This window comes from Salarias fasciatus, chromosome 22 (assembly GCF_902148845.1).
Source record: "Salarias fasciatus chromosome 22, fSalaFa1.1, whole genome shotgun sequence".
NCBI lineage: Eukaryota > Metazoa > Chordata > Actinopteri > Blenniiformes > Blenniidae > Salarias > Salarias fasciatus.
In genome coordinates, this window is record NC_043765.1 from 27,464,143 (window position 1) to 27,481,566 (window position 17,424).

A 17,424-nucleotide genomic window follows, 5' to 3' on the forward strand; every position below is an offset into this window, starting at 1 on the left:
AGAGCAAAAAAAAATGCAGAGCGCACACCCACTTATACCTGTGAAAACATACATAAATCATGAAATTTTCCCCACTTATGTTACATCATCTTGTTCGGGAGAACCTGCTGGAACTTTGCGTGTGCTCGGTTTGTTGATAGGAGTCACGGGTTAGCCGCAGTCGCCACTTGTTGGAGGTGCTGAAAAAAGGCGACTTTTTTTCTTTTTTCCCCATTATAACGGATGAGGGCCGGAGCAAGGCAGTATTTCAGACTTCCAACTTTGTACGCTAATAAAATCCACACCGTTAGACTTTTGACAAAGTTGTTCACAACTTTTGTAGAGAAATTTGTCCTCTTTCACATCGCGTGACTCTTATGTCTGTACGACAAACGGTCTCGGAGGAGATAATTTTTTCGTGAGGAGTGATTTTGATCAAAATTTTACTTTGAAAGGGAAATGGCAGACTTCCTGTTGGATTTAGGTCAGGGGTGTCAGCGCATGAAATGTAGACCTTGATGAGACGAACGCGTGAACGTTGGTTTGATCTCTCTGCGACATTCCTGCGGACTGTAGCGACAATTTTACTGTTTCTAGGTGGCGCTAGAGAGCAGATGGGGTTAATTTTTCCATTTTATAAAATTTTTCGCCGGTCATGATGTGCGTGCCAAATTTGGTGAGTTTTCGTGCATGTTTAGTGGGTCAAATTTGCGTTTCTTTGGGCGTTAGTATAATAATAATATAGAACGACGACAATAAACGAACGAATAACAATAGAGACCTTGCCCTACGGGCAAGGTGGCCTGCGGCCACCTTGCCCTCCGGGGCTCGGTCCCTAATTAAAGCCGCAAGCGGCATTGGTCGGGACCGAGCCTCCCGGCCGGCCAGCGACTGAGACGTCCAGCCACTAACATGAAGCTGTTAGAATCTGTCTTCCATTAACACAGAGTTGTTAGCATGTCCCATCCACTAACATGGAGTAGTTAGCATGTCCCATTGACTAACATGTAGCTGTTAGCATCTGTCATCGACTAACATGGAGTAGTTAGCATCTCCCATCCACTAACATTGAGTAGTTAGCGTCTGCCATCCACTTACATGGAGTTGTTAGCATCTCCCATCCACTAACATGGAGTAGTTAGCATCTCCCATCCACTAACATGGAGTAGTTAGCATCTCCCATCCACTAACATGGAGTAGTTAGCATGTCCCATCCACTAACATGGAGTAGTTAGTATCTCCCATCCACTAACATGGAGTAGTTAGCATCTCCCATCCACTAACATGGAGTAGTTAGCATCTGCCATCCACTAACATGGAGTAGTTAGCATGTCCCATCCACTAACATGTAGCTGTTAGCATCTACCACCCACTAACATGGAGTTGTTAGCATGTCCCATCCACTAACATGGAGTAGTTAGCATCTCCCATCCACTAACATGGAGTAGTTAGCATCTCCCATCCACTAACATGGATTAGTTAGCATCTCCCATCCACTAACATGGAGTAGTTAGCATCTCCCATCCACTAACATGGAGAAGTTCGCATCTTTCATCTACTAACATGGAATTGTTAGCATCTCCCATCCACTAACATGGGGTAGTTAGCATGTCTCATCCACTAACATGGAGTAGTTAGCATCTCCCATCCACTAACATGGAGTTGTTAGCATCTCCCATCTGCTTTTGAGAGTCACTGAATGAAGGCAATCAGTGTCAGAGTTTGATTGACAGCTGCTGTCAGCTGTGTAACTGCAATGCATGCCCATATATGGTAATGTGAGTTAGAGTGGAGAGAGGAGAAAATAAAAGTCTTTTCTGGGGAAACAACTGCTCCTTGTTCCTTTGCTGTTTGGCATAACTGAACAAAAAATATCACGTTTGATAGGAAAATTTGTTGTCTTTCAGTTGGTGAGGCTTTCAGAGCAGTCAGACTTTTAGTTTGGACCAGAGAGGCCTCAGTTTGTGAGAAGCGCGAGATTTTTCCCCATCCGGCTCCATTATAACTGAGAGCAAAAAAAATGCAGAGCGCACACCTTTTCTTACCTGTGAAAACATACATATAATATGATAATTTCCCCACTTATGTTACATTATCTTGTTCGGGAGAACCTGCTGGAACTTTCCGTGGGCTCGGTTTGTTGATAGGAGTCACTGTTTAGCCGCAGTCGACACTTGTTCGAGGTGCTGAAAAAAGGCGACTTTTTTCCTTTTTTCCCCATTATAACGGATGAGGGACGGAGCAAGGCAGGATTTCAGACTTCCAACTTTGAACGCTAATAAAATCCATACCGTGGGACTTTTGACAAAGTTGTTCACAACTTTTGTAGAGAAAATTGTCCTCTTTCACGTCGCGTAACTCTTATGTCTGTACGACAAACGGTCTCGGAGGAGATAATTTTTTCGTGAGGACTGATTTTGAGCAAAATTTTACTTTGAAAGGGAAATAGCGTACTTCCTGTTGGATTTAGGTCAGGGGTGTCAGCGCGTGAAATGTAGATCTTGATGAGACGAACGCGTCAACGTTGGTTTGATCCCTCTACGACATTCCTGCGGGCCGTAGCGAATGTTTTAGACGTTTTTTGGGATCTAGGTGGCGCTAGAGAGCAGATCTGGTTATTTTTTCCATTTTATCAAATGTTTCACCGGTCATGATGTGCGTGCCAAATTTGGTGAGTTTTCATGCATGTTTAGGGGGTCAAATTGGGGTTTGAAGCCGCGAGAGTATAATAATAATAATAGAGAAGAAACGAACGAATTACAATAGAGACCTTGCCCTCCGGGCATGGTGGCCTGCGGCCACCATGCCCTCCGGGCTCGGTCCCTAATTAAAGCCGCAAGCGGCATTGGTCGGGACCGAGCCTCCCCGCCGGCCAGCGACTGAGACGTCCACCCACTAACATGGAGAAGTTAGCATCTCCCATCCACTAACATGGAGCTGTTAGCATCTCCCATCCACTAACATGGAGTAGTTAGCATCTCCCATCCACTAACATCGAGTAGTTAGCATGTCCCATCCACTAACATGGAGTAGTTAGCATCTCCCATCCACTAACATGGAGTAGTTAGCATCTCCCATCCACTAACATGGAGTAGTTAGCATGCCCCATCCACTAACATGGAGTAGTTAGCATCTCCCATCCACTAACATGGAGCTCTTAGCATCTGTCTTCCACTAACATGGAGCAGTTAGCATCCCCCATCCACTAACATGGAGTAGTTAACCTCTCCCATCCACTAACATGGAGTAGTTAGCATCTCCCATCCACTAACATGGAGTAGTTAGCATCTCCCATCCACTAACATGGAGTAGTTAGCATCTCCCATCCACTAACATCAAGCTGTTAGCATCTCCCATCCACTAACATGGAGTAGTTAGCATGTCCCATCCACTAACATTGAGTAGTTAGCATCTCCCATCCACTAACATTGAGTAGTTAGCATCTCCCATCCACTAACATGGAGTAGTTAGCATCTCCCATCCACTAACATGGAGTTCTTAGCATTTCCCACTCACTAACATGGAGCTGGTGGCATCAGTCATCCACTAACATGGAGTTGTTAGCATCTCCCATCCACTAACATGGAGTAGTTAGCATCTCCCATCCACTAACATGGAGTAGTTAGCATCTCCCATCCACTAACATGGAGTAGTTAGCATCTCCCATCCACTAACATGGAGTAGTTAGCATCTCCCATCCACTAACATGGAGTAGTTAGCATCTCCCATCCACTAACATGGAGTAGTTAGCATGCCCCATCCACTAACATGGAGTAGTTAGCATCTCCCATCCACTAACATGGAGCTCTTAGCATCTGTCTTCCACTAACATGGAGCAGTTAGCATCCCCCATCCACTAACATGGAGTAGTTAACCTCTCCCATCCACTAACATGGAGTAGTTAGCATCTCCCATCCACTAACATGGAGTAGTTAGCATCTCCCATCCACTAACATGGAGTAGTTAGCATCTCCCATCCACTAACATCAAGCTGTTAGCATCTCCCATCCACTAACATGGAGTAGTTAGCATGTCCCATCCACTAACATTGAGTAGTTAGCATCTCCCATCCACTAACATTGAGTAGTTAGCATCTCCCATCCACTAACATGGAGTAGTTAGCATCTCCCATCCACTAACATGGAGTTCTTAGCATTTCCCACTCACTAACATGGAGCTGGTGGCATCAGTCATCCACTAACATGGAGTTGTTAGCATTTTCCATCCACTAACATGGAGTTGTTAGCTTCTCCCATCTGCTTTTGAGAGTCACTGAATGAAGGCAATCAGTGTCAGAGTTTGATTGACAGCTGCTGTCAGCTGTGTAACTGCAATGCATGCCCATATATGGTAATGTGAGTTAGAGTGGAGAGAGGAGAAAATAAAAGTCTTTTTTGGGGAAACAACTGCTCCTTGTTCCTTTGCTGTTTGGCATAACTGAACAAAAAATATCACGTTTGATAGGAAAATTTGTTGTCTTTCAGTTGGTGAGGCTTTCAGAGCAGTCAGACTTTTAGTTTGGACTGTAGAGGCCTCAGTTTGTGAGAAGCGCGAGATTTTTCCCCATCCGGCTCCATTATAACTGAGAGCAAAAAAAATGCAGAGCGCACATCTTTTCTTACCTGTGAAAACATACATATAACATGATATTTTCCCCACTTATGTTACATCATCTTGTTCGGTAGAACCTGCTGGAACTTTGCGTGTGCTTGGTTTGTTGATAGGAGTCACGGTTTAGCCGCAGTCGACACTTGTTCGAGGTGCTGAAAAAAGGCGACTTTTTTCCTTTTTTCCCCATTATAACGGATGAGGGCCGGAGCAAGGCAGGATTTCAGACTTCCAAATTTGAACGCTAATAAAATCCATACCGTGGGACTTTTGACAAAGTTGTTCACAACTTTTGTAGAGAAAATTGTCCTCTTTCACGTCGCGTGACTCTTATGTCTGTACGACAAACGGTCTCGGAGGAGATAATTTTTTCGTGAGGAGTGATTTTGAGCAAAATTTTACTTTGAAAGGGAAATGGTGGACTTCCTGTTGGATTTAGGTCAGGGGTGTCTGCACGTGAAATGTAGATCTTGATGAGACGAACGCGTCAACCTTGGTTTGATCTCTCTACGACATTCATGCGGGCTGTAGCGACAATTTTACTGTTCCTAGGTGGCGCTAGAGAGCAGATGGAGTTAATTTTTCCATTTTATAAAATTTTTCGCCGGTCATGACGTGCGTGCCAAATTTGGTGAGTTTTCGTGCATGTTTAGGGGGTCAAATTTGCGTTTACTTGGTAGGTCAGTATAATAATGAAGGAGAAACACCGGAAGAACAATAGAGACCTTGCCCTACGGGCATGGTGGCCTGCGGCCACCATGCCCTCCGGGGCTCGGTCCCTAATTAAAGCCGCAAGCGGCATTGGTCGGGACCGAGCCTCCCCGACGGCCAGCGACTGAGACGTCCACCCACTAACATGTAGCTGTTAGCATTTGTCAACCACTAGCATAGAGTTGTTAGCATGTCCCATCCACTAACATGTAGCTGTTTGCATCTGTAATAGTGGACTTGTTAGCATGTCCCATCCACTAACATTGAGTAGTTAGCATCTCCCATCCACTGACATTGAGTAGTTAGCATCTCCCATCCACTACCATGGAGCTGTTAGCATCTCCCGTCCACTAACATGGAATAGTTAGCATCTTCCATCCACTAACATGGAGTAGTTAGCATCTCCCATCTACTAACATGGAGTAGTTAGCATCTCCCATCCACTAACATGGAGTTCTTAGCATTTCCCTCCCACTAACATGGAGTAGTTAGCATCTCCCATCCACTAACATGGAGTTTTTAGCATGTCCCATCCACTAACATGGAGTAGTTAGCATCTCCCATCCACTAACATGGAGCTGCTGACTTCAGTCATCCACTAACATTGAGTTGTTAGCATGTTCCATCCATTAACATGGAGCTGGTGGCATCAGTCATCCACTAACATGGAGTTGTTAGCTTCTCCCAGCTGCTTTTGACAGTCACTGAATGAAGGCAATCAGTGGCAGAGTTTGATTGACAGCTTCTGTCAGCTGTGTAACTGCACTGTATGCCCATATATGGTCATTTCAGTTAGAGTGGAGAGAGGAGAAAATAAAAGTCTTTTTTGCGGAAACAACGGCTCCTTGTTCCTTTGCTGTTTGGCGTAACTGAACAAAAAATATCACGTTTGATAGGAAAACTTGTTTTCTTTCAGTTGGTGAGGCTTTCAGAGAAGTCAGACGTTTAGTTTGGACCGCAGAGGCCTCAGTTTGTGAGAAGCGCGAGATTTTTCCCCATCCGGCTCCATTATAACTGAGAGGCAAAAAAATGGAGCGCGCACACCTTTTCTTACCTGTGAAAACATACATATAACATGATATTTTTTCCACTTATGTTACATCATCTTGTTCGGGAGAACCTGCTGGATCTTTCCGTGGGCTCGGTTTGTTGATAGGAGTCACGGTTTAGCCGCAGTCGCCACTTGTTCGAGGTGCTGAAAAAAGGCGACTTTTTTCCTTTTTTCCCCATTATAACGGATGAGGGCCAGACCAAGGCAGGATTTCAGACTTCCAACTTTGAACGCTAATAAAATCCACACCGTCAGACTTTTGACAAAGTTGTTCACAACTTTTGTAGAGAAAATTGTCCTCTTTCACGTCGCGTGACTCTTATGTCTGTACGACAAATGGTCTCGGAGGAGATAATTTTTTCGTGAGGAGTGATTTTGATCAAAATTTTACTTTGAAAGGGAAATAGCGGACTTCCTGTTTAATTTAGGTCAGGGGTCTGAGCGCGTGAATTTTAGATCTCGATGAGACGAACGCGTGAGTGTTGGTTTGATCTCTCTACGACATTCCTGCGGGCCGTAGCGACTGTTTTAGACGTTTTTCGGGATATAGGTGGCGCTAGAGAGCTGATGGTTTTCGTTTTCATATTTTATAAAATTTTTCGCCGGTCACGATGTGCGTGCCAAATTTGGTGAGTTTTCGTGCATGTTTAGGGGGTCAAATTCGCGTTTATTTGGGCGTTAGTATAATAATTAAAGCCGCAAGCGGCATTGGTCGGGACCGAGCCTCCCCGCCGGCCAGCGACTGAGACGTCCACCCACTAACATGAAGCTGTTAGAATCTGTCTTCCATTAACACAGTGTTGTTAGCATGTCCCATCCACTAACATGCAGTTGTTAGCTTCTGTCATCCACTAACATGGAGTTGTGAGCATCTGTCATCCACTAACATGGAGTTGGAAGCAGCTCCCATCCACTGACATGTAGCTGTTAGCATCTGGCATTCACTAACATGGAGTAGTTATCATCTCCCATCCACTAACATGGAGTAGTTAGCATCTCCCATCCACTAACATGGAGCAGTTAGCATCTCCCATCCACTAACATGGAGTAGTTAGCATCTCCCATCCACTAACATGGAGCAGTTAGCATCTCCCATCCACTAACATGGAGTAGTTAGCATGTCCCATCCATTAACATGGAGTAGTTAGCATCTCCTATCCACTAACATGGAGCTGGTGGCATCAGTCATCCACTAACATGGAGTAGTTAGCATCTCCCATCCACTAACATGGAGTAGTTAGCATCTCCTATCCACTAACATGGAGTAGTTCGCATCTCCCATCCACTAACATGGAGTAGTTAGCATCTCCCATCCACTAACATGGAGTAGTTAGCATCTCCTATCCACTAACATGGAGCTGGTGGCATCAGTCATCCACTAACATGGAGTAGTTAGCATCTCCCATCCACTAACATGGAGTAGTTAGCATCTCCCATTCACTAACATGGAGTAGTTAGCATGTCCCATCCACTAACATGGAGTAGTTAGCATCTTCCATCCACTAACATGGAGTAGTTAGCATCTCCCATCCACTAACATGGAGAAGTTAGCATCTCCCATCCACTAACATGGAGTAGTTAGCATCTGTCATCCACTAAGATGGAGTTGTTAGCATGTCCCATCCATTAACATGGAGCTGTTAGCATCTCCCATTCACTAACATGGAGTAGTTAGCATCTCCCTTCCACCAACATGGAGTAGTTAGCATGTCTCATCCACTAACATGGAGTAGTTAGCATCTCCCATCCACTAACATGGAGTTCTTAGCATTTCCCTCCCACTAACATGGAGCTCTTAGCATCTGTCTTCCACTAACATGGAGTAGTTAGCATCTCCCATCCACTAACATGGAGTAGTTAGCATCTCCCATCCACTAACAAGGAGTAGTTAGCATCTCCCATCCACTAACATGGAGAAGTTAGCATCTCCCATCCACTAACATGGAGTAGTTAGCATCTGTCATCCACTAAGATGGAGTTGTTAGCATGTCCCATCCATTAACATGGAGCTGTTAGCATCTCCCATTCACTAACATGGAGTAGTTAGCATCTCCCTTCCACCAACATGGAGTAATTAGCATGTCTCATCCACTAACATGGAGTAGTTAGCATCTCCCATCCACTAACATGGAGTTCTTAGCATTTCCCTCCCACTAACATGGAGCTCTTAGCATCTGTCTTCCACTAACATGGAGTAGTTAGCATCTCCCATCCACTAACATGGAGTAGTTAGCATCTCCCATCCACTAACAAGGAGTAGTTAGCTTTTGCCATCTGCTTTTGACAGTCACTGAATGAAGGCACTGGGTGTCACAGTTTGATTGACAGCTGCTGTCAACTGTGTAACTGCACTGCATGCCCATATATGGTAATTTCTGTTAGAGTGGAGAGAGGAGAAAATAAAAGCATCTGTTTGGGATACAACTGCTCCTTGTTCCATTCCTGTTTGGCAAAACTGAACAAAAAATATCACGTTTGATAGGAAAATGAATTGTCTTTCAGTTTGTGATGCTTTCAGAGCAGTCAGACTTTTAGTTTGGACCGCAGAGGCCTCAGTTTGTGAAAAGCGTGAGATTTTTCCCCATCTGGCTCCATTATAACTGAGAGCAAAAAAATGCAGAGCGCACACTTTGTCATACCTGTGAAAACGTTCGTATATCATGATATTTTCCCCACTTATGTTACATAAAAGGGCTTTTATTTTGAAGCAATTTTGGGCTTTTATTTTTGAAAAGTAGTATATGCTGTCATTACCACTGGTCAACTCAAAATTATCAATGTGTTTTGTTTTAAATGTCGTTTTTTTTTTTTTTTTTGGCTTTCATTTTGAAGGGGTTTCAGGCTCTTATTTTGACACTCCAGCAACCTTGTAGACCTCGATGAGACAAACACGTGTGTTGGTTTGATCTTTCTACGACATTCCTGTGGGCTGTAGTGACCATTTTAGTTCTTCTAGGTGGCGCTAGTGAGCAGATCGGGCTGATTTTTCTATTTTATAAAGTTTTTCACCATTTCACCAATTTCACAAATCTCACGCTATCAGAAGTGTGACAGTTTCCCCCATCCGGTTCCATTATAACTGAGAGCAAAAAAGAAAAAGAAGGAGTAGAGCAGAGCGCACACCTTTTCTCTCTCATGAAAACACACATATGTCATGAAATTTTCCCTGCATATGTTACATCATCTTGATTGGTAGGACCTTCATCATCCATCCATCCATCCATCCGTCCATCCATCCTCCTGTCTATCCATTCATTCATCCATCCATCTGTCTATTTATCCATCCATCCATTCATCCATCCATCTGTCTATTCATCCATCCTCCCATCAATCCATCCTTCCATCTGTCTATTCCTCCATTCATCCATCCATCCATCAGTCCATCCATCCATGAAGAGGAGGAAGAGGAGGAGGAAGAGGAGTCTTCTTCAGCCACTGACTGCTCAGTTTGATTGACAGCTGCTGTCAGCTGAACGATGACACAATCTCCACCCATGTGTGGTCATGAAGCTCTCAAGACCCCACAGTGACACAGCAGAAAAACACCATTCACAGCTTAAAGTTATTTATTCACCGTTTAAACTTGAATTAATATTGAAAAAACTGACTACATAACACGTACATTGGTGGGAGAAAAAAACTGGAGTTGCATTAAAATATTGGTCTACCATAAAAATTGAATCTCAACCTCCAGGTTTACCAACCATGTCTCCATCCCAGTGAGCTAATTCTCATATACGAAATAATGTGACTTCACCATGAAGGAGAGCGGGTCTGAGCTGCAGGAGCTTCTGGAACGATGTCACAGAGCCATCAGTGATGTGATTGGTTGGTTTGGTGCGCGGTCCCTGACATCTGATCTGGCCACACGGAGCCTTAAAAACCTCCGCGTCGCCATCTTGACTCCTTCTGGATCTGCTGGGTGAGTCGGCTGTTTCTTTCAATCTGCTGGAGGCATAAATTCAGGCTTTATGTGGGTTTAATGGCTGATTTTGTGAACAAATGCTGCAGAAAGAGTCATTCTTTAGTGAAACGTTGCTGTTGCAGACTGAATTGGAGCTGAATAACCTGTTTGCTGGTTGTGGAGACGTGTAATGGCTGCAGATGGTTAAATTAAGTTTTTTTTTTATAAAACCTCCAGTTTAAGAGACAAATCTTGGATTTTTCAGAAGGTTTTAGTCCACATAAGGCAGTGCAGTGCTGATTGAGCAGGTTTTTAGACATTCTGAGGGCTTTTTGTCGTGTTTGGTGTGACTCTGGTTAGCTTCGGCCTGCTAGCGCTTTTGCATCGCTGCAGCCTGCTTCTGCTTGAGTTGAAGCTGTATTCACAATGTCTGGTGGGGGAGAGAACTTTCTATCTGCTGCTTGGAGATGTGTATTACCCCAGGACATTGTGTGATGCTTTTCCAGTCCTTTTTTCTGATGTAATGAGCTTAAAAAAAACCACTAGCTCCATGCTAATGTCCGTTTTGCTATTAGCCTGGCCGCAGCCTGCTCTCTGCTGAGTCACGTTGCTGCTGTGTGGATGCTGCTGGCTGGGTGAATGGTTAGAACGTTCCAGGACCTCACTGTTTGCTCCTTCTCTGCTCAGAGTCAGATGTGGAGCTTCTGTCACTGCTGTCAAGCCTAGTCAGTTTTAATTCATATTTTTTATGAAACATTTCATTGTTTAGCTCCATAGCTCCTGCAGCATTTGAATCGTTGACTCCAGATCAATTGTGAATCTGTACTGCAGTGTGTTGTTCATATAGGCCTCTTTGTGGTTCAGTTTTAACACTCCATGTAGTTTTTACTTCATATTTTTTTATGAAGAATACAGTGTTGAGCTCAGTAGGGCCCATATCACTTGACCTGTTGATCTCAAATGGCTTTCGAATCACATCAGGGCAGTGTATTGTTCAGATGCTTTCGGATGCTTTGTTTCAGCTTTGAGTATTTTCTATAATGCACATTGCTTTTAAAAAATCCTGTGTGCTGACATGCTGATGGCTGCTGCCTCTCTCTGTTAGCCTCCTTAGCTCGCTGGCTGTTCATGTGTGTTTCAGTGGAGGACATGAGATGTTGTGTGTGGCTGGTAGAGGTTTTTCTCCGGCTGTGAGCTGTGGAGTGTGAGTGTGTCAGTCAGTTGTGTGTTGTCGTGTTGTGAAGTGTGTGACATGTTGTTCATTGCTGTGTTCACTGAGCACATGTTGAATCCAGATGCTGCTTGAATTGTCTTTTCACAATGAAATCATGATGATTTAAAGTGTTTGTAGCTGAAGACTTGGTTCCATTCAGGGTGTTTAGAGAGTTCAGTGCATTTAAAAATTCTCTCTATCAAACATGGAACTGTACAGACACGTAGAACTGCCACAGTGAAGAAAGAGATTTCTACACTGTGGCAGTTGTGTGTTTCTGTAGAGCGGCTCATTTTCCACATTTCATTTCATTTTTCATTTATTTATTTTGTTCCTTCCATCACACAGTAGTTTAATGAAGTATGTCCTCCTCATTTCCCAGCTCTCCACTGTGCGGTCTGGTGTGATCTGGTGCGGTCTGTCTGCTGGTTCCTGTCTGCTGCGGTCTGCTAGTCCTTGGTGGTTCCTGTCTGCTGGTTCTCTGATATTTGAGTATCTTCTCCTTCAACCACTACACAAACATCTTTCCACACATTCACTCACACACTCCAACACACACTCAGTAACACACACCCCTACACACACACACACACCCCTGCACACACACACGCACACGCACAGCAAGCTTCAAACTCAGACACACACCTCCTCTTCCTCCACACTCCGCCTCCCCCCAGACTCCTCCTCCCAGACTCCTCCTCCCAGACTCCTCCTCCCAGACTCCTCCTCCCAGACTCCTCCTCCTCCTCCTCCACCGAATCCTCCTCCTCCTCCACCGAATCCTCCTCCTCCTCCCCCCGAATCCTCCTCCTCCTCCCCCAGACTCCTCCCCCTCCTCCTCACCCCCAGACCCCTCCTCCTCACCCCCAGACCCCTCCTCCTCACCCCCAGACCCCTCCTTCCCCAGATTCCTCCTCCTCCTCCCAGACTCCACCTCTCCAGACTCCACCTCCTCCCCCTCTTCCTCCAACAGACTCCTCCCCCTCTTCCTCCAACAGACTCCTCCCCCTCTTCCTCCAACAGACTCCTCCCCCTCTTCCTCCAACAGACTCCTCCTACCCCCCAGACTCCTCGCCCTCCTACCCCCCAGACTCCTCGCCCTCCTACCCCCCAGACTCCTCGCCCTCCTACCCCCCAGACTCCTCGCCCTCCTACCCCCCAGACTCCTCGCCCTCCTACCCCCCAGACTCCTCGCCCTCCTACCCCCAGACTCCTCCTACCCCCAGACTCCTCCTTCCCCAGGCTCCTCCTTCCCCAGGCTCCTCCTTCCCCAGGCTCCTCCTTCCCCAGGCTCCTCCCCCTTTCTACCCCCCAGACTCCTCCTCCTCCACCACAGACTCCTCCTCCACCACAGACTCCTCCTCCACCCACAGACTCCTCCTCCACCCCCAGACTCCTCCCCCACCCCCAGACTCCTCCCCCACCCCCAGACTCCTCCCCCACCCCAGACTCCTCCTCCCCCTCTTCCTCCCAGACTCGTCCTCCCCCTCTTCCTCCCAGACTCGTCCTCCCCCTCTTCCTCCCAGACTCGTCCTCCCCCCTCTTCCTCCCAGACTCGTCCTCCCCCTCTTCCTCCCAGACTCGTCCTCCCCCTCTTCCTCCCAGACTCGTCCTCCCCCTCTTCCTCCCAGACTCGTCCTCCCCCTCTTCCTCCCAGACTCGTCCTCCCCCTCTTCCTCCCAGACTCCTCCCCCTCTTCCTCCTAGACTCCTCCCCCTCTTTCCCCCAGACTATTCCTCTTTCCCCCAGACTCCTCCTCCCCCCAGACTCCTTCCTCCCTCCCCCCAGACTCCTCCTCCTCCACCAGACTCCTCCCCCTACACCCAGACTCCTCCACACACACTCCTCCTTCACACACACTCATCTCAGATCTCTCCAGGGTTTTCCTGCTGCTAAGGTGAGCTGAACCAAACATCTTTACACACATTCACTCACACACTCCAACACACACTCAGTAACACACACCCCTCCACACACACACACACACACACACACACACACACACACACACACAAACACACACACAGAGCAAGCTTCAAACTCAGACACACACCTCCTCTTCCTCCACACTCCACCTCCCTCAGACTCCTCCCCCCTCCAGACTCCTCCCCCCTCCAGACTCCTCCCCCTCCAGACTCCTCCCCCTCCAGACTCCTCCCCCTCCAGACTCCTCCCCCCTCCAGACTCCTCCACCCTCTCCCACAGACTCCTCCACCCTCTCCCACAGACTCTTCCTCCACCCTCTCCCACAGACTCTTCCTCCACCCTCTCCCAACAGACTCTTCCTCCTCCTCCCCCAACAGACTCTTCCTCCTCCTCCCCCAACAGACTCTTCCTCCTCCTCCCCCAACAGACTCTTCCTCCTCCTCCTCCCAGACTCCTCCCCCTCCTCCTCCCAGACTCCTCCTCCTCCTCCTCTTCCCCCAGACTCCCCCTCCTCACCTCCCCAGACTCCTCCACACACACTCCTCCTTCACACACACACACCCCTCTGAGATCTCTCCGGGGTTTTCCTGCTGCTAAGGTGAGTTGAACCATCAGTGTCAGTGGACTCTCAGGTTTAGTATCACTGATCATCATTGATCATTGACTCTGGTGTCTGTGTTGAACTGATCAGGGTTTTTTTTTTCTCTCCTTCATCTCCAGATGCCCCGCGCCAGGGGACACCGACGTGCCCAGGCCCTGAGACGCAGGACGGCGCAGCCCCAGGACTGGAGTCCTGCACCTGCCGTCCCGGAGTTCGTGGCCCGTAAGTGTCGGACTGTTTGGAGATGTTTCGACCTTTGACCCTGCTGTTGTGTTATGTGGCAGTGTTACCAGACTGAGGAAGAGTTGAAGAGTGGTGTTGTTCAGCGTGATGTAATGACACACTCTGTCCCTTTCCTTTGTCCTCGACCTAAACAGGGCGTGGCACGGGCTTTCGGCACCGCGTGCGGAGATGGCCAACTTCCAACCTGACCGGGAAGCCCTGCAAGTTGGTCACTCCTGCCTGGGATGGACAGAAGAAGGTATGAGTTGTTGTTGTTGATCCAGACAGCAGCAGCCACAAGGGCTCCCGCTGGTGTCTCTGACTTAAAGCAATGTCTCTGTGGACGCAGATGGTGTTCGTCGTTGGAGCCTCGCACCTGAGGGCCATCGTGGACGGGTATGTAGCCGTGCCCGAGGGAGATCTGCGTTTCTCTTTTCTTTCTGTTCCAGGTGCAGTGGGCTCCCAGCTGAGGACGGAGCTCCTGCATGCTGACCTGCCCTGGACCCCGGACGCCGTGTGCGTGTGCGCCCCCAGCAACGACCTTGTGTCCCGGACTGTGGACAAGGCGGCCCTCGACTTCTGTGCTCTCCTGACGACGGCCTGCAGCTCCTGCCCCAAGGTGGGTTGATTTTTCACTTGTTGTTGTTAGTAGTGATGGAGAGATGAGCTGTTGCTGTTGTGAAGCCACGAGGAGGCAGTCTTGGTTTGAAGACGGAGGCTGATGAAGGATCTTTCAGCCTCCGTCTTCACACCAAGAGCGCCCTCCAGTGGCCTGAGGCAGCAGACGGTGGCCGTCACTGGTTGCGTTGGTGCAGTTGTCTCTGCTGCTTCATGTGACTTTATGGCTCAATGTGTCTTTGTAGGTGTTCGTGCTGGACTTCCCTCCACGCCTGAACATCGAGCTGGGCCTTCAGGAGCTGCTACGTCAGGAATACCGCCGTGTCGCAGCACGCATGGGTACGTTGAGGTTTGGCTGGTGTGTCCAGTTGTGATGGACGCCACATGGCAGTCATCACAAACGGCTTCTCTGAATGTCCATGTGATAACTGAAGGTGTGTGTCCTCACTCTGCAGGTGTCCCGTACGTGCCTGTGGCAGAGCACTTCCCCCTGCATCGGTTGCAGCTGTGGTGCCCCGACTCGGTAAGTAGGGCATGTTTTGTAGTGACGAGATGCAGGGAGCAGTAGGTGGTCTTTCTTGTTGGTACACCGGTGGACTGAAACGTGTCCTGTGCTGCACTTCTACAGGTTCACCTCAGCGACTCCGATGGCATGACGGTTCTGGTTCAGCTGCTGTGGGACGCCGCTTCCCAGCAGCTGGCGCCCTCCTCCGCCCCGGCCACCGGCGCCTCCCCGGGCGCCACCGCGTGCCGGGGCCGCTCCCAGGCTGGTGGTGACTGGACACGCCCCCGTGCCCCGTCACTGCGACCCCTGGGAGTGGAGCGTGGTTGGACAGGGAGGCAAGGTAAGGTGTTTCTCTGTGTGATTGGAAGTTTGAGCCACGTTTCCTCAAGTCCCAAAGCAATTCTAATCACGTGTGTCTGGTGTTGTTTTCAAAGGCTGCACTCCCAGTGCGACCCTCTGCCATCCCATCCAACCCGGTGTGGTTCAGCGGGGCCATGTTGGACGCCATGGAGAAGGTGTCCCCTTCTTCTGGCTCTGACGGCGGCCCCGCTGTCCCGCCAGCTGGCCAGGTAACTTTCACACTTATTCCATGTTGACACTGGTTAACCAAGCAGGAAGACAGCTGTTGGAAAAGACTGTTTTTCTGTCTTCAGACCTCCCGTGTGGTGCGTCGGCCAGCAGGTGTTGCCAGGAGGCGCAGAGGAGCAAAGCGGCAGGTTGGTAGAACGTTTTCTTTGATGTAGAATTCGATGTGACTTTGAAATTTCAGGGATGAAATGAGTTGGTGCTCAACTTGACTGTCAGCTGTTGTCCTTTGCTTCACAGGTGCTGGCAACACCGTCACCTGCCCCTGAGCCCGTCCCTGCCTCCCGCCCCAGCCCACCAGTCCCCCCGGTTGGTTCTTGGTTTTATACTCTGCGTGTCTTAATTGTAGATGACCTGCATCATTTCTCTTTAGTTTGAACACGCTGTAAAACCTGCTGCTTCCTTTCTGTGTCAGGTGGAGGCAGCAACCCAGGAGGTGGTGGAGGAGGTGTTGCCCCCGACCGCAGGCCCGGTTCCAGCGGCGGTCGGGGAGGAGGGTCCTGCTGCGTGCCCTGCCCTGCCGACGGAGCAACGCCTCTTCCCCGCAGCTAAGTGTCCCGTTCCCGAGCGTTCCCGGTCAGGCCAGTCAGGTGTTGGTGTGAGCGCAGCGAGGCCAGCAGCAGTGGTTGACGTCGGGACGGGGATCAGGCTCCAGAAGGTTGTGCAGGGATCCTTCCACCAGGGCAGCCAGAGGTTTAGCAACGCAGGGAAGCAGTGCATGTCTGTAGCTGCATTCAGCTTAGCTAGACACACGTTGAACAGTGTGTTCTTGTGGGGGAGGCAGGACCTTGACGATGTCTTGGTTTGTGGTGATGCACTGTACACCACGGCGATGAGCCGCGATGGCTTCCAGCCGAGCTCAGAGTTCCTGTGCGTGACTGAACTGCCAAAGCAGATCCAGGTGGATGAGCAGGTGCTGGAGTTTACTCCTGGCTCCACTGTGATGGGTGACCTGCATGTGTCTGAAGGTCAGCTCATCGATGCCGGTGTGTTCTACACACTGAGGAACGGCCTGCACACCATCTTCAGTCAGTACAGCATGTGTATGCTGACGTTAGGCAGCAACACGACCGCCGTCATCAGTGAGAATGGACGGTTTGCTGTGGTGGACAGCCATTCACGTAGTCGTGTTGGCTTGTTGCACCACAGCGGCAGCAGCGTGCTTCTGCAGTTTGCGTGTCTGGACGACCTGCACCACTACATCCGACGGTTGGCCGACAGCCTGATTTCAGGCCAGCAGCTCTTTGAGCTGTGTGGCATTACTGTGGGTGGGGGTGCAGGTCCAGCGCCGTCTGGTGTTCCTCTGGAGAGTCACGTCTCTGAGACGAGTTCTGCTCCAGCACCAGAGTCCCCTGAGGACACTGAGAGCAGAACACCGGCTGAGGCTCCTGCAGGCTCTTGTGTGTCTGGGAGTGGTGTTGGTGTTGCTGCTAGTCCGGCGCTGTCTCGTATTTCTGCAGAGAGTCGTGTGTGTGAGAAGAGTGTTGTCGTGCCGGTGGAG

General features: G+C 48.9%; 1 protein-coding gene across 1 annotated transcript; it reads left to right on the forward strand.

Annotated features, from left to right (window-relative positions):
• Window positions 1-14,098: 14,098 nt before the first annotated feature.
• On the forward strand, window positions 14,099-16,192 carry LOC115409857 (uncharacterized). Its single transcript, XM_030121142.1, has 10 exons — window positions 14,099-14,215; window positions 14,371-14,474; window positions 14,565-14,834; window positions 15,079-15,172; window positions 15,289-15,356; window positions 15,462-15,599; window positions 15,773-15,853; window positions 15,900-15,907; window positions 16,020-16,054; window positions 16,164-16,192. Exons 1-10 carry the CDS (start codon window positions 14,113-14,115, stop codon window positions 16,190-16,192), a joined length of 930 nt encoding a protein of 309 aa, XP_029977002.1. The 5' UTR covers window positions 14,099-14,112.
• The last annotated feature ends 1,232 nt before the right edge of the window (window positions 16,193-17,424 follow it).

What these genes read in the sequence shown, in the direction of transcription:
- LOC115409857 (XM_030121142.1), top strand. Translation starts at nt 14,113, where the DNA reads ATGCCCCGCGCCAGGGGACACCGACGTGCCCAGGCCCTGAGACGCAGG. An exon ending in CGTCCCGGAGTTCGTGGCCC is followed by an intron (nt 14,216 to 14,370) that starts GTAAGTGTCGGA and finishes CGACCTAAACAG; the next exon opens with GGCGTGGCACGGGCTTTCGG. An exon ending in AGCTGTGGTGCCCCGACTCG is followed by an intron (nt 15,357 to 15,461) that starts GTAAGTAGGGCA and finishes GCACTTCTACAG; the next exon opens with GTTCACCTCAGCGACTCCGA.